This window comes from Oncorhynchus kisutch, linkage group LG22 (assembly GCF_002021735.2).
Source record: "Oncorhynchus kisutch isolate 150728-3 linkage group LG22, Okis_V2, whole genome shotgun sequence".
In the NCBI taxonomy this organism is placed as follows: domain Eukaryota; kingdom Metazoa; phylum Chordata; class Actinopteri; order Salmoniformes; family Salmonidae; genus Oncorhynchus; species Oncorhynchus kisutch.
This window is the reverse complement of record NC_034195.2, coordinates 24,325,398-24,339,171: the sequence shown is the minus strand read 5'-3', so window position 1 is coordinate 24,339,171 and position 13,774 is coordinate 24,325,398. Positions and strand designations below refer to the sequence as shown.

Below are 13,774 nucleotides of genomic sequence, written 5' to 3'. Positions count from 1 at the left end.
CTTTCAGTAGTTTAGTTGGAATAGGGTCCAGTATGCAGCTTGAAGGTTTGGAGGCCATGATGATTTTCATCATTGTGTCAAGAGATATAGTACTAAAACACTTGAGTATCTCCCTTGATCCTAGGTCCCAGTAGAGTTGTGCAGACTCAGGACAACTGAGCTTTGGAGGAATACGCAGATTTAAAGAGGAGTCCGTAATTTGCTTTCTAATGATCTTTTTGATCTTTTCCTCAGAGGTTCATGAATTTATCACTGCTGAAGTGAAAGCCATCCTCTCTTGGGGAATTATGCTTTTTAGTTAGCTTTGCGACAGTATCAAAAATATATTTTGGGTTGTTCTTATTTTCCTCAATTAAGTTGGAAAAATAGGTTGATCGAGCAGCAGTGAGGGCTCTTCGATATTGCATGGTACTGTCTTTCCAAGCTAGTTAGAAGAATTCCAGTTTGTTGGAGCTCTATTTCTGTTCCAATTTTCTGGAACCTGGCTTCAGAGCTCAGGTATTTTCTATATACCAAGGAGCTAGTTGGACATGTTGGACAAAACCCACTGAGTCGATGATGGCTCCGAAAGCCTTTTGGAGTGGGTCTGTGGACTTGTCCATGTGAATATTAAAGTCACCAAAAATTAGGATATTCTATCTGCCATGACTACAAGGTCCGATAGGAACTCAGTGAGGAACGCTGTATATGGCCCAGGAGGCCTGTAAACAGTATCTATAAAAGTGATTGAGCTGGCTGCATAGATTTCATGACTAGAATCTCAAAAGACTTGATTTTGTTGTTTTTGTAAATTGAAATGAGCTATCGTAAATGTTGGCAACACTTCCGCCACTACTGGTCAAATTTTAACACCTACTAATTCAAGGGTTTTTCTTTCTTTGTTTTACTATTTTCTTCATTGTAGAATAATAGTGAAGATATCAAAACTATGAAATAACACATTGAAGAATCATGTAGTAACCAAAAAAGTGTTAAACAAATCCAAATATATTTGAGATTTTAGATTCTTCAAAGTAGCCACCCGTTGCCTTGATGACAGCTTTGCACACGCTTGGCATTCTCTCAACCAGCTTCACCTGGAATGCTTTTCCAACTGTCTTGAAGGAGTTTCCACATTTGCTGAGCACTTGTTGGCTGCTTTTCCTTCACTCTGCGGTCCAACTCATTCCAAAGCATCTCAATTGGGTTGAGGTCAGGTGATTGTTGAGGTCATCTGATGCAAGCACTCCATCACTCTCCTTCTTGGTCAAATAGCCTTTACACAGCCTGGAGGTGTGTTGTGCCATTATCCTGTTGAAAAACAAATGATTGTCCCACTAAGTGTGCAAACCAGATTGGATGGCGTATTGCTACAGAATGCTGTGTTAGCCATGCTGATTAAGTGTGCCTTGAATTATAAATAAATCACAGACAGTGTCACCAGCAAAGCACCATCACACCTCCTCCATGCTTCACGGTGGGAACCACACATGCAGAGATCATCTGTTCACCTGCTCTGCGTCTCACAAAGACGGCGGTTGAAATCAGAAATCTCAAATTTGGACTCATCAGACCAAAGGACAGATTTCCGCTGGTCTAATGTCCATTGCTCGTGTTTCTTGGCCCAAGCAAGTCTCTTCTTATTATTGGTGTCCTTTAGTAGTGGTTTCTTTGCAGCAATGTGTCTGTTACTTGAACTCTGAAGCATTTATTTGGCCTGCATTTTCTGAGGCTGGTAACTCTAATGAACGTATCCTCTGCAGCAGAGGTAACTCTGGGGTCTTCCATTCCTGTGTCAGTCCTCATGAGAGCCAGTTTCACCATAGTGCTTGATGGTGTTTGCGACTGCGCTTTCAAAGTTCTTGAAATGTTCCGTATTGACTGACCTTCATGTCTTAAAGTAATGATGGAATGTCGTTTCTCTTTGCTTATTTGAGCTGTTCTTGTCATAATATGGACTTGGTCTTTTACCAAATAGGGCTATCTCCTGTATAGCCCCCTGCCTTGTCACAACACAACTGATTGGCTCAAAGTCATTAAGAAGGAAAGAAATTCCACAAATTAACTTTTAACAAGGCACACCTATTAATTCTAGGTGACTACCTAGATTACGCTGGTTGAGAGAATGCCAAGAGTGTGCTGTCATCAAGGCAAAGGTGGCTATTTGAAGAATCTCAACTATAAAATATATTTAGATTTGTTTAACACTTTTTTTGATTACTTCAAATCTGTGTTATTTCATAGTTTTGATGTCTTAACTATTATTCTACAATGTAGAAAATAGTTTTAAAGGGAAAAAAAGAAAGAAAAAACGTTGAATGAGTAGATGTTCTAAAACTTTTGACCGGTTGTGTGTGTATATAATATATTAATGTATATATAAATATAGTCAGTATGCAACACGACACTTCCAACGTGTACATGTAATCTTCTCTTGTCCTTTTTTTTTCTACTGTCTCTGTCTTATTCTCATTTGCATCTTCTTCCAGGTCAGGCATAATCTGTCGGAGGTACTCCTGGCCACCATGAATATCCTGTTCACGCAGTGCAAGCGCCTGAAGGGGGCCGCAGCAGGAACCCCTGGTCGACCACAGAGGTCCATGGAGGACAGAGACTCGGTGAGGAGATGGTGATTTCTCAGGGCAATACTGGCCATGGGATAGAACCTGATGAACTTTCTGAAGACTTTTGGGGGCTGTGCATTGTGATGAACTGGGCAGTAAAGACATGCCTCTGCTCCATTATGTGATATTTCATTGAATAATGAGTACTGTGCTGTCTTGTTTTGATCTGTTTTGACACATGATTGATTTCTCTGTCAGCTGTAAGATGTCTTTTCTGTGTGTCAACAGCAGCTGCGCAGCCAAGCCCGTGCACTGATCACGTTTGCTGGGATTATCCCGTACCGCATGGCAGGCGACACCAATGCCCGGCTGGTGCAGATGGAGGTCCTGATGAACTGACCCCAAAATACCTTCAAGCCCCAGCCATACCCACCCTTTTCATCAACTGTCAGATTTTGTTTTGCTTCGTCCCCATTTTATGTTACTTTGTCCTTATTTGTTGCTCCATATTTGTATTTTTTTTCCAAAAAATTTAATAAAATGTCAGTTAAATTTAATTTCTTACGCATTCATTTCATTTGATTAATTTGCATTTAGTATTTCAGTTTGCTTGTTTATTTTATTATTATGCATCATGGTCATCTATACAATTATTAGTGGTTTGAGTCCTACCTGGATTTAAAGAAAGCTGAAGGAAGTACTGTTAGAATCATTTGGAATTATTGATTTTGAAACTGGCAGCTAATACGATTTTGTGGGTGCTAGAACGACAATTCAGCACCCACTGTGTAATCTGTAAATTGGTCAAACTGCACACCCACACATACAAAATTGTATCCCTGCTGGTGGTTATAAGGAATTGATGATATATGATGATGATATACCAATCTTTGCTATTAGTTATACATGATTGATTTGCTTAGAAAGGTATGTTTCTTTGGATAACATCTCCCCTTTTTATGACTACACTATCAGCAGCTGAAGAAATACTACTCTTGAGTAGGTGAGAGGAACTGTATTGAAAGTACATTGTGACGGGCCCTATCATGTATGACACTGCTACACTTATTGGCAGATGGTTAGAAGGGAAGGAAATGCCCTGAGAGAACACAGATGGGAGTCTGCTTGGCTGCACTAGATTGTCGAGAAGCCTTTCCTCTCAAACTGATTCCATTGTCACCACAGGGGACTTGTCTTCATTATGGAGAGAACCAAATTGACTGTGCGGGCTCTTTTCATGTAGTTTTTTAACTTCACTCACAGCCCTTATCATGAGTTCTGCAGACAATGCCCTTGCTACGCACCACATCTGCTCTGGTGAAGATCAGTCTGGTGCTCTGTGGAAAAGACATGGACCGTCTGCCAAGGTGGATCCACTCTCAGGTGTGTGTGCTGCAGCTGGTGTTGTGAATCAGGCCGATGCCACACACCTGCTATAACCCGGCTATTTCACAACACCAGGGTGGCACTGCACCACTGCCAACGAGATGCCAATGGGCAAGCAGCAGAAGCAGCTTTGAGGAGCGGAAGAGTTCCTACGGTTCACCTGATGAAATGTCTGCAGTGATTTTAAATTCAATGTCGTGTAAAAGCATTTGATTAAACCTTTTTTCCTGATATTGTGAGTTTTTACTGAATTTATTTAATAATGGAGGACAATTATGCCCTAAGGAGGCAAATAAACTAATTTATTTGTATTCCAGGAGGAAATGCTTTGTTAAATGGTTTTATTTTCCGGATATACAGTAAGTAATAAAAAAAAGTTTCATTTTGGCCCAAATGCAGTCAGGGGGGATCAACAGTTTTGAAAAGTAAGGCTTCTTTACCAAGAATTGTCTGCAGGGTCAGCGGTTTAATGGAAACTCAATGAAAGGGAACACATACTGCTGCTGGCACAACATGGTTGCTCAGCTGAGACTGTAACAGTCATTTACCATGCTGTTTTACACAACATGACCAACTGATACCAAGGTCATCCTTTAACTGAGGCAGTGAAGTGGTAAACACACACCAAAACATTCCAAGCATGACTGTTTTGGGGATGGCTTTTACATAGCAAGAATGAGGTCACCTGAAAGTTATTCCTTAGTGGCAACTTTATCAAGATATAAGTATTCAATTATTTTATACTGTTTGGTTTAATACTGAATGGCTGGCCAAAGGAGAAGACAGGAATTGTTTAAATTTAGGTTTTTAAGGTGACGGAGCTGTCTCCCAAACTTGTTGCCTTTCCATGTATTCAATATAAATATTTTCAATTTCTCCCATCCTTGGGAGGCCCCTTTAAATCAATATGGAATAAGAGGAAGGTTAACAGTTCCTCCTCAGAAGCAATACCTATGGAGAAGGGTTTACCTCTTCTATCTTTGTGACTTTCTGCCAAGGTTATCTTGCCTTAGATCACAAGTTAATCTATGTAATAAGAAGGTTCACAAGCCCTCGGGGGGTTAGTTATAAATACAAATGGCTCTCATGGAGTTCCAAATAGGTTTAGTGAACTGAACATTCACTTATCTCAACATGGCCAAAGGCACTTCCTGCCTTTTTCAAGACATATAAAGCCCTCCATGCCACCATTTGTTTCCTATTACATGAAAACTTTGGTCTTCCACTCCAAATGGAAGAAGTACCAGCAGCACCAAATGAGGGGATAAGCCTCTCTGCTCTTAGAAGCCAGTTCTCCGTGAATGGGGAAGAAGGACCCAAGTATGGCTTTGAAGGCAGCAGATATCACTACGGCGATGGGACCAGCGTGGCTTCTCAGAACTCCTCACAGATCCTCACAGGTTACGACACTCTGGATGTTGGCCCAAATTATGACTTCTATGCGAACACAAATGCCCTAGGGAGGGTGCGTCGATCAAGACCATCCCTCTTTCAGCTTCACTCCAACATTGAAGTAAGTTCGACACATTTGGCCTCTAGGCAACACACCTGCAATATGTCAGGCCTTCTATAGTGTTTTTTTTATACTGCAAATTGTACAGACTGATAGACAGTATGGTTACATCCCTATTTCCCCACCACCACCCCTAAGGAGGATTCCTGTCCCCCTCCTCTGTATGAGGAGACCAACACAGGCAGAGCACCTGGGGACAGCTCAGAAGATGATGTTGAGGAGCCTCAGTCAGAACCCACCAGGTTTGGATGGGTGAAGGGAGTCATGGTAAGACACGACAGACACAAAACAACTGAGATTCCATACAACACTATACATACTACATTATACTGGTAGTCGTGACAACATGCTAAGGAGAAGTGAATTCCCCTTAGATCCGCTGCATGCTCAACATCTGGGGGGTGATCCTGTACCTGCGGCTGCCCTGGATCACTGCGCAAGCAGGGATTGGTGGGTCAAGTGATAGGTCTCAACGCTTTTATTTCATTAAAGTGTCAATTTTTGCATTGATGGTGATTGTGTATTTCTGGGACTGTATTTGTATGGTTTACTGGATTGTATGTGATATTCCTCCTCTAAGGTTTGACATGGGTCATCATTCTGCTGTCCTCCTGCATCACTGGCATCACGGGCCTGTCCACCTCCGCCATCGCCACCAACGGAAGGGTCAAAGGAGGTGCATTATCCCTGAAATAATACAATAATAACACAGGTTCAAGTTGGCCCTGGCCTTTTGGGGGGCCCTAAGTGATTTGGTTGGTGGGCCTCCCACCTCATGGCAAAACATTTTAGTGGCCCCCCTCTTGATGGCGGAGAGAAACATTGAAGTTTTAAAGTTAATTTCCTGTAATTCTACCGATTTTGCCATGAGGTGGAGAGAAATTTTCCAGTAATTCTTCACATATTGCCATGATTTATGCCATGTTATTAACCTCTTAAGGATTGGAGATTTTTTTTAACTGAGTGAGAATGACTAACAAACCACCCCTGGAGGTCAGGGCCCCAGGAGGTCAGGGCCCCTGGGCACGTGACCTGCATGCCCGGTCGGTATTCAGCCATGATTACTACGTTTAGATAACTGGCTAGATTAACTACCAATCTAAAAAATTGTTAGCTGACATGGCTAATTGAGTGACTGTCAGTGACTGACATAACAAGAGAAAAGTTCCTAAACTGCTTATGTTGCTTATGCTTGGGGCCGGCTCTGTACAGGCTTCTTATACTCAAATATTTACAACACTGATCCTCTTTTGTCCCTCTTGCAGGTGGAACCTACTTCCTAATCTCTCGTAGCCTGGGGCCAGAGCTGGGAGGATCCATTGGACTCATCTTTGCCTTTGCAAATGCTGTGGCGGTTGCCATGCACACTGTGGGCTTCGCTGAGACTGTGCAAGCATTGATGCAAGTCAGTGTGTTATCTCATAGGCCTATACCCACATCACTTATAGCCAACCTCTGAGTTGGCATTCCCTTTTTAACTGTACCCTTGTTTTAATTTGTCTCCCAAACCTCCCACCTCAGGAGAGTGGTGCTAGCATAGTGGACCCCATTAATGATATTCGCATCATTGGAGTGATCACTGTCACATGTCTGCTGGCCATCTCATTGGCTGGGATGGAATGGGAGGCCAAGGTCTGTTCAAACTTCCACTAGGAGGCACTCTTTCTAAATAACTACAGTACATGCCCTTGTCACAATAGACCAGGTCTGATGTTAGAACTCAATACAGTTGTTTGATCCTGGCCATTTTTTATGAATTTGTAAAATACATGTTTTACTATAAGATGTATTTAATTTGTTTGAGAATGATTGTTTATTGTAAGCCTCTGATTATGGTGTCTCTGGATAGATGGCATGTTATCATGTGGTGCATTGTGTTCTTTGCCAACTATACAGGCCCAGGTTCTCTTTTTCATCGTCATCTTGGTGTCCTTTGCTAATTACATAGTGGGGACCATTATTCCCGCTACACCTCAGAAGCAAGCAAAGGGCTTTTTCAGTTACCAAGGTCAGAGCTCCATGGCATTTCGACAGTGTTGTGAATTTCATATTTCATATTAGATTCCATTTATTTTTGTTTTCCTCTATCATTAAAATAGACACACTAACTATTCTTTCCCCTCAGCGGATATATTTGCTGAAAACTTTGTACCCAGCTGGCGTGGGCCTGAAGGCAACTTCTTTGGCATGTTCTCCATCTTCTTCCCCTCAGCCACAGGGATCCTGGCAGGAGCCAACATCTCTGGGGACCTAAAGGCAGGTTCCTTACTCTGATCTCTCTATAAATGTCTACTGTATATTCTCCTCACTCTAGGAGAGAAGGGCTCTTTGGATGAAAGGGAGATGTTTAATTCAGATGCTTATTATAGCAAATGTTTGACTGTTGACTAGTCATTATATATTTCCCCCACTTATTTCTACACAATACAGGACCCTACAGTAGCTATTCCAAGAGGAACATTGATGGCTATATTCTGGACCACTTTATCTTATCTCATCATAGCAGCAACTATTGGTGAGTTGTACACATGCACAAAGTATCTCCTCGTGATTTCATTGGTGCTTCCTTTCTGTCAATATGTGCTGTGTATGGGCCTCTCTCTGTCCTGGTTTAGGAGCCTGTCTGGTACGAGATGCATCTGGAATTATGAATGACACCTTGGCCATGTCTAGTGCTGATAGCTGCCAGGGTCTGGCCTGTCAATACGGCTGGGACTTCACTGACTGTATTACTAACAGAACCTGCACTTATGGCCTCAGCAACCAGTACCAGGTGACCTAATACAAATGATTGATTACCATGTTTCAATGTTCAATGCACAAATATGGCCTTGGTGCATTGTATCTGTTTCACTTCCCCTTCTTTCTGTGGTCAGAGTATGAGTTTGGTGTCAGGGTTCGCCCCTCTGATCACTGCTGGGATATTTGGGGCCACTCTCTCCTCAGCCCTGGCCTGCCTGGTCTCTGCACCCAAAGTCTTCCAGGTAGGTTATCTTAGGGAAACACGTTTACTACAAATAAAGAGGCATTGGTGTGTTATTCTATTAGCATTATCTTGTTCTCTTCTCACTTACAGTGCCTCTGCAAAGACAACCTGTATCCAGTCATTGGTTTCTTTGGGAAGGGTAATGGAAAAAACGACGAACCAATCAGAGGCTACGTCCTGGCGTACATCATTGCTGTCTGCTTCGTTCTCATTGGTAAAGATCTGTCAAGATAGATGCAGAGTGAAAAGGAGATGTTGTTACAGTAACAAAGTCATGCCCTGTCTTCTCACCCTTCAGCTGAGCTCAACACCATCGCTCCCATCATCTCTAACTTCTTCCTGTGCTCCTACGCTCTCATCAACTTCAGCTGCTTCCATGCCTCCATCACCAACTCCCCAGGTCAGGATCTCAACCAGGACATGGTGTCATGACCAGGACATGGTATTTCAATCAGGACATGGTATCATGACCAGGACATGGTATCTCAACCAGGACATGGTATCATGACCAGGACATGATGTCATGACCAGGACATGGTATCATGACCAGGACATGGTATCATGACCAGGATATGGTGTCATGACCAGGACATGGTGTCATGACCAGGACATGGTGTCATGACCAGGACATGGTATCATGACCAGGACATGGTATCATGACCAGGACATGGTGTCATGACCAGGACATGGTATCATGACCAGGACATGGTATCATGATCATTAAAAGTCCTGCTCTGATGTTCTAACCTAACACCTGTTGCTAAGTAAACAAATTCAGTATCTTATTGCCTAATTATATTTGCATCATATTCAATGTGTGTGATTGACTGTGTTGCAGGCTGGCGTCCCTCCTTCAGGTTCTACAGTAAGTGGATGTCCCTGCTGGGTGCCGTGGTGTCTGTGATCATCATGTTCCTGCTCACCTGGTGGGCGGCGCTCATCGCTATTGGCATCGTCATCTTCCTGTTGGGATATGTGCTCTACAAGAGACCCTGTGAGAAAACACACACATACAAAGTTTCAAATTCATTCCCCCCATAAAATATGTAGCAGTTTTTTGGCAAGCATTGTTTTTCATTGAATATTCAGCAACTCAATGGGTTATTGATTTATTTTTAGCTGTAAACTGGGGATCATCAGTACAAGCTGGGTCATACAACATGGCATTGTCCTACTGTGTGAGCCTGAACCAGGTGGACGATCATATCAAGAATTACAGGTCAGACCTGAACTCTCTCTGAGGACCTAATGAGAACAATGTCAGCCTTTTGTTGCTGTTCCAACTGAATAACCATTTCTCACTTTGTATGTGATTTTCTTATTCCCTTTATTCTTACCTTTCTCAGACCTCAGTGCCTGGTCCTCACTGGTCCGCCCAGTTGTCGTCCTGCATTGGTCGACTTTGTCGGAACCTTCACCAAAAATCTAAGCCTGATGATATGTGGGAATGTTGTCACTGTGAGTTATCATCTTGAATCACTGTACAGGGCTCATTAAGGGTTGCCTTATTACCCAGGGAAAGTGACCTGAGCAGTCATGCAAGTTGAGCCTGCTCTGAGGTTGCCCCAGTAGTCAAGTATTTTTTTTACTGATAACAACCAAAATGCTAAACATTTCAGTAGTCTGGTCTTTCTGGTTCCTCCATTGTGTGTGGGTGAAAATAGCTACTTTACATTTTCAGGCAAGTGATCACAATCTTCTGTCAACCAAAAAATACTGACTTGACTTTCATGAATATGTTAATAATATAGCAGATGCTTTTATCCAAGTTATTTACAGTCATGCGTGGATACATTTTTAAGTAAGGGTGGCCGCAGCAGGAATCAAACTCACTACTGTTGGCGTTGCCACCACCATGCTCTACCAACAGAGCCACACAGAACACAATGTCAATTGTTGATTTTACATTGCCTATTTTTATATTCTATGTCATTAACCTCTAACTCCCTCTGTCACCCTGCTGCTGTGTCAACAGGGAGGTCCTTCTCCCGCAACCTTGGACACTGCCAGTAGCAACAGTCATGTTACCTGGCTGAACAAACGGCAGATCAAATCCTTCTATCACGGTGTGGTGGCTAATGACCTGCGCACTGGGGTTAAGATGCTGCTCCAGGTGGGCTGACTGCCAAGCCTTATCTATCAGGTCCATTTCATCATGTGGTTCCGTAGGATTTACTGAATGTGTTATACTGTGTCTAACTCCAGGGTGCAGGTTTGGGTCGGATCAGGCCGAATGTCCTCTTGACGGGCTTCAAAAGGGACTGGCGTAAGGACAAACCATCCTGCATTGACAACTACATTGGAATTCTACAGTGAGTGAATCACTCAGTCAAATCAGCAAGATGAGTTCATAATGGATGTGACAGAGTAAGGATGCAGTTTAATATGTCTTTGTGCATTTGTTTCAGTGATGCGTTTGACCTGCAGTATGGAGTGTGTGTGCTGCGGATGAGGGAGGGTCTGGACGTGTTTCGGCAGGCACAAACACATGGTGAGGAACCCAACAACCAGGAAGATTTCATGTTCTTTTACAATCTACCTTTATTTGTCATTGTTTCCTTTTATTGCAGTTAACCCTGGGTTCGAGGCAAGCCCAGAGAGGGGTGTCAACACCAGTGTCCCCCCTGCACCCCCCGCAAATTTTTCATGTATGTACGATCATATTTGGAGTATACAGTTTGTAGTCTATGACATTCCTATTTTTCTACAGTATTAACAGAGATATTTTGTATTGGTTATAGTGGACCCTGATGCCATGGTGACTGAGCCTCAGCCTCAGCCTCAGCCTTCTACTGTGTTCCAGTCCCAGCAGGGGAAAAAGACCATTGATGTGTACTGGCTGTTCGATGATGGAGGTGAGATTGTTGTTCTGGATTTCATTGTGCCTTTCCACAAATCAAATAGGTTTTATAACATAGTCAGATTGATAATGTGGGGTCATAAATCATACAATGTTGTTACATGTCAAGTACCCCAGGTCAGAGAGATAACATAGGATAGAATTGTGTCATGGTCACATCAGGCAGAGGGGTCTATGTTATGTGTGAAAGGTAAATGTTAAGTCTGTTGTGCTCTTAAAGGTCTGACGTTGCTACTTCCCTACCTGCTCACACGGAAGAAGCGCTGGGCAAGGTGCAAGGTACGCGTCTTTGTGGGCGGAGACATCCAGCGAAAGGAGGAGCAAAGAAAAGAGTGAGTGTAGTGTGTTTAAGGCCATAGTGTGTGGTAGAGACATGATGTCCCCCTTGGCCTTTCATCCTCCTTTGAGTATAAGCATTTCGCTGCACCTGCAATAACATCTGCAAATCTGTGTAAGCGACCAATAAACTTTGATTTTGATTTGAATAGTTCTACTGACCATGTCCTTGTGTCTAATTTTAGAGTCATGGACCTCATCAGCAAGTTTCGCCTTGGTTTCCATGATGTTGAGGTTCTGCCTGATATCAATGCGAGACCACAACCTGAACAGTATGGTTCCCTGTCACTCACTATATACTGTATAATTGTGTACTATTCAGAATTGTACTTTCTTATCCTTGCGTAAGAGTTCAGTTGCACAGTGATTCAACACTCACAATTATTAATTGAATCTACGTCCATTCACAATGTATGCAGGGCAATGCTCTGTTGAGACCCTTTCCTCTACCTCTTTCTCTGACAGTGTGAGGAGGTTTGAGGATCTGATAGGGCCCTACAGGATTAACACAGCCCAGAAGGATGGACATGTAACAGCTGAGCAGCTGAATCAGGACTGTCCCTGGATGGTGTCTGATGAGGAGATAGAGACAAATAAGCCCAAGGTGACCATTATCTGGGTTTCATTGTTCAGGACCACTCTATTGCCAAACATTTAAATGTAGCATAGCTAGATGTGGAACATTTGGTTATGACAGTTTCACTGTTCTCAGACAGACTGGTTACATTCCCTTCTAAATGTGTGTTTGTGCACCAGACCCTTCGACAGATTCGTCTGAATGAAGTTCTTCAAGATTACTCAAGGGACGCCGCCATTATATTTGTGTACGTACTCTGTTTTTGCAAACCAGATGTTTTTATTACAGTCATTGACTTGAACCCACCCCATCCAATGACAAAGCTAACACAGGTGAGAGTGATAACGGATCTATGTTCTCTCATTGACAGGACCATGCCTGTGGGAAGGAGAGGGCAATGTCCCAGTGCTCTGTACATGGCATGGCTGGAGACTTTGTCTCGTGACCTGCGCCCACCAGTCTTACTGGTGAGGGGAAACCAAGAGAATGTGCTCACCTTCTATTGTCAGTGATATCTGTTTTAACCAGGTTCAATGAAATCACCCAATGGTCAAGGAAAATAACATTGTTATTGTCATAAATGATAATGCATTAGATGTGCTCTGGTAGAAGTCCTCTGGTTGTGACATTTCACGTGTTTCATTATCATCAGTACTAGACACTTTAGCCATCTGTGAAAAATGTGATTAGATTTAACGTCATCATCATTATCATCATCATCAGTACCAGAAGCATTGTTGTCATTATCATCATCATCAGTACCAGAAGCATTGTTGTCATTATCATCATTAAGCAGAAGTAAAAAAAACAAAAAACATTCTTGACTGTTAAACATGTTTAGAAGTGTAACACCAGTGTGTATTTTTAATTGTCTATACATTTTTATTGTGCCTATTTAATTTGGAACGTAAGCAACAAAGGTAAATGGGATAACTAGGCTTCTTGTATTGTGTACCCCCTTGAAAACATCCCAATGTCACAATCATCATTCCAGATCATTCCAGTTTGAAATTGAAATGTCCATTTGAGTCCCCTGAGAAAAACAGTAATCTTATCAAACAAAGTACGAACTGTTTTTTTCTTCAAATGGGTATAGAATACACAGAGGTGTAAAGTACTTTAGTAAAAATACTTTAAAGTACTACTTAAGTAGTTTTTTGGGTTATCTGCACTTTACTTTACTATTTATATTTTTGACAACTTTGACTTTTACTCTGCTATATTCCTAAAGAAAATAATGTACTTTTTACTCCATACATGTTCCCTGACACCCAAAAGCACTCGTTACATTTTTAAAGCATTGGAGGACAGGGAAATCATCAAATTCACACTTATCAAGAGAACATCCCTGGTCATCCCTACTGCATCTGATCTGGCAGACTAACTGAACACAAATACTTTGTAAATTATGTCTGAGTGTTGGAGTGTGCCCCTGGCTATCAGTAAATAAAAAATTAAACAATCATTGTGAAGTCTGGTTTACTTAATTTAAGGAATTTTAAATGATTTATACTTTTACTTTTGATACTTAAGTATATTTTAGCAATTACATTTACTTTTGATACTTAAGTAT

The 13,774-nt window shown here is 42.1% G+C and overlaps 2 protein-coding genes across 6 annotated transcripts in view; both read left to right on the top strand.

Annotated features, from left to right (window-relative positions):
• LOC109867237 (nuclear pore complex protein Nup93) overlaps window positions 1–4,160 on the top strand; it is a 32,877-nt gene extending 28,717 nt beyond the window's left edge. For 3 of the 5 annotated variants that reach the window (XM_020456272.2, XM_020456273.2, XM_031801414.1), the window contains exons 20-21: window positions 2,469–2,597; window positions 2,832–4,160. In XM_020456272.2, the coding sequence (XP_020311861.2) occupies window positions 2,469–2,597; window positions 2,832–2,942 (240 nt within the window). In that variant the 3' untranslated portion in view covers window positions 2,943–4,160. The remainder of the gene's footprint in view (window positions 1–2,468; window positions 2,598–2,831) is intronic. The other 2 variants (XM_020456274.2, XM_031801415.1) reach the window with 1 other exon arrangement.
• Window positions 4,161–5,123: 963 nt separating this feature from the next.
• slc12a3 (solute carrier family 12 member 3) lies at window positions 5,124–13,009 on the top strand. Its single transcript, XM_020456320.2, has 26 exons — window positions 5,124–5,442; window positions 5,581–5,709; window positions 5,817–5,892; window positions 6,023–6,118; window positions 6,708–6,847; window positions 6,964–7,074; window positions 7,339–7,450; window positions 7,568–7,698; window positions 7,873–7,957; window positions 8,058–8,215; window positions 8,319–8,426; window positions 8,519–8,642; window positions 8,727–8,828; window positions 9,267–9,422; window positions 9,548–9,647; window positions 9,775–9,886; window positions 10,404–10,541; window positions 10,634–10,740; window positions 10,837–10,919; window positions 10,999–11,076; window positions 11,170–11,283; window positions 11,509–11,620; window positions 11,810–11,896; window positions 12,090–12,228; window positions 12,381–12,448; window positions 12,572–13,009. The coding sequence occupies exons 1-26, from the start codon at window positions 5,161–5,163 to the stop codon at window positions 12,711–12,713; spliced, it is 3,090 nt and encodes a 1,029-aa protein (XP_020311909.1). The 5' UTR covers window positions 5,124–5,160; the 3' UTR covers window positions 12,714–13,009.
• Window positions 13,010–13,774: the final 765 nt, after the last annotated feature.

Coding starts and splice junctions, on each gene's coding strand:
- slc12a3 (XM_020456320.2), top strand. CDS start 5,161: ATGGAAGAAGTACCAGCAGCACCAAATGAGGGGATAAGCCTCTCTGCT. Junction 7,958..8,057: donor CATCATAGCAGCAACTATTG/GTGAGTTGTACA, acceptor GTCCTGGTTTAG/GAGCCTGTCTGGTACGAGAT. Junction 9,887..10,403: donor TATGTGGGAATGTTGTCACT/GTGAGTTATCAT, acceptor CTGTGTCAACAG/GGAGGTCCTTCTCCCGCAAC.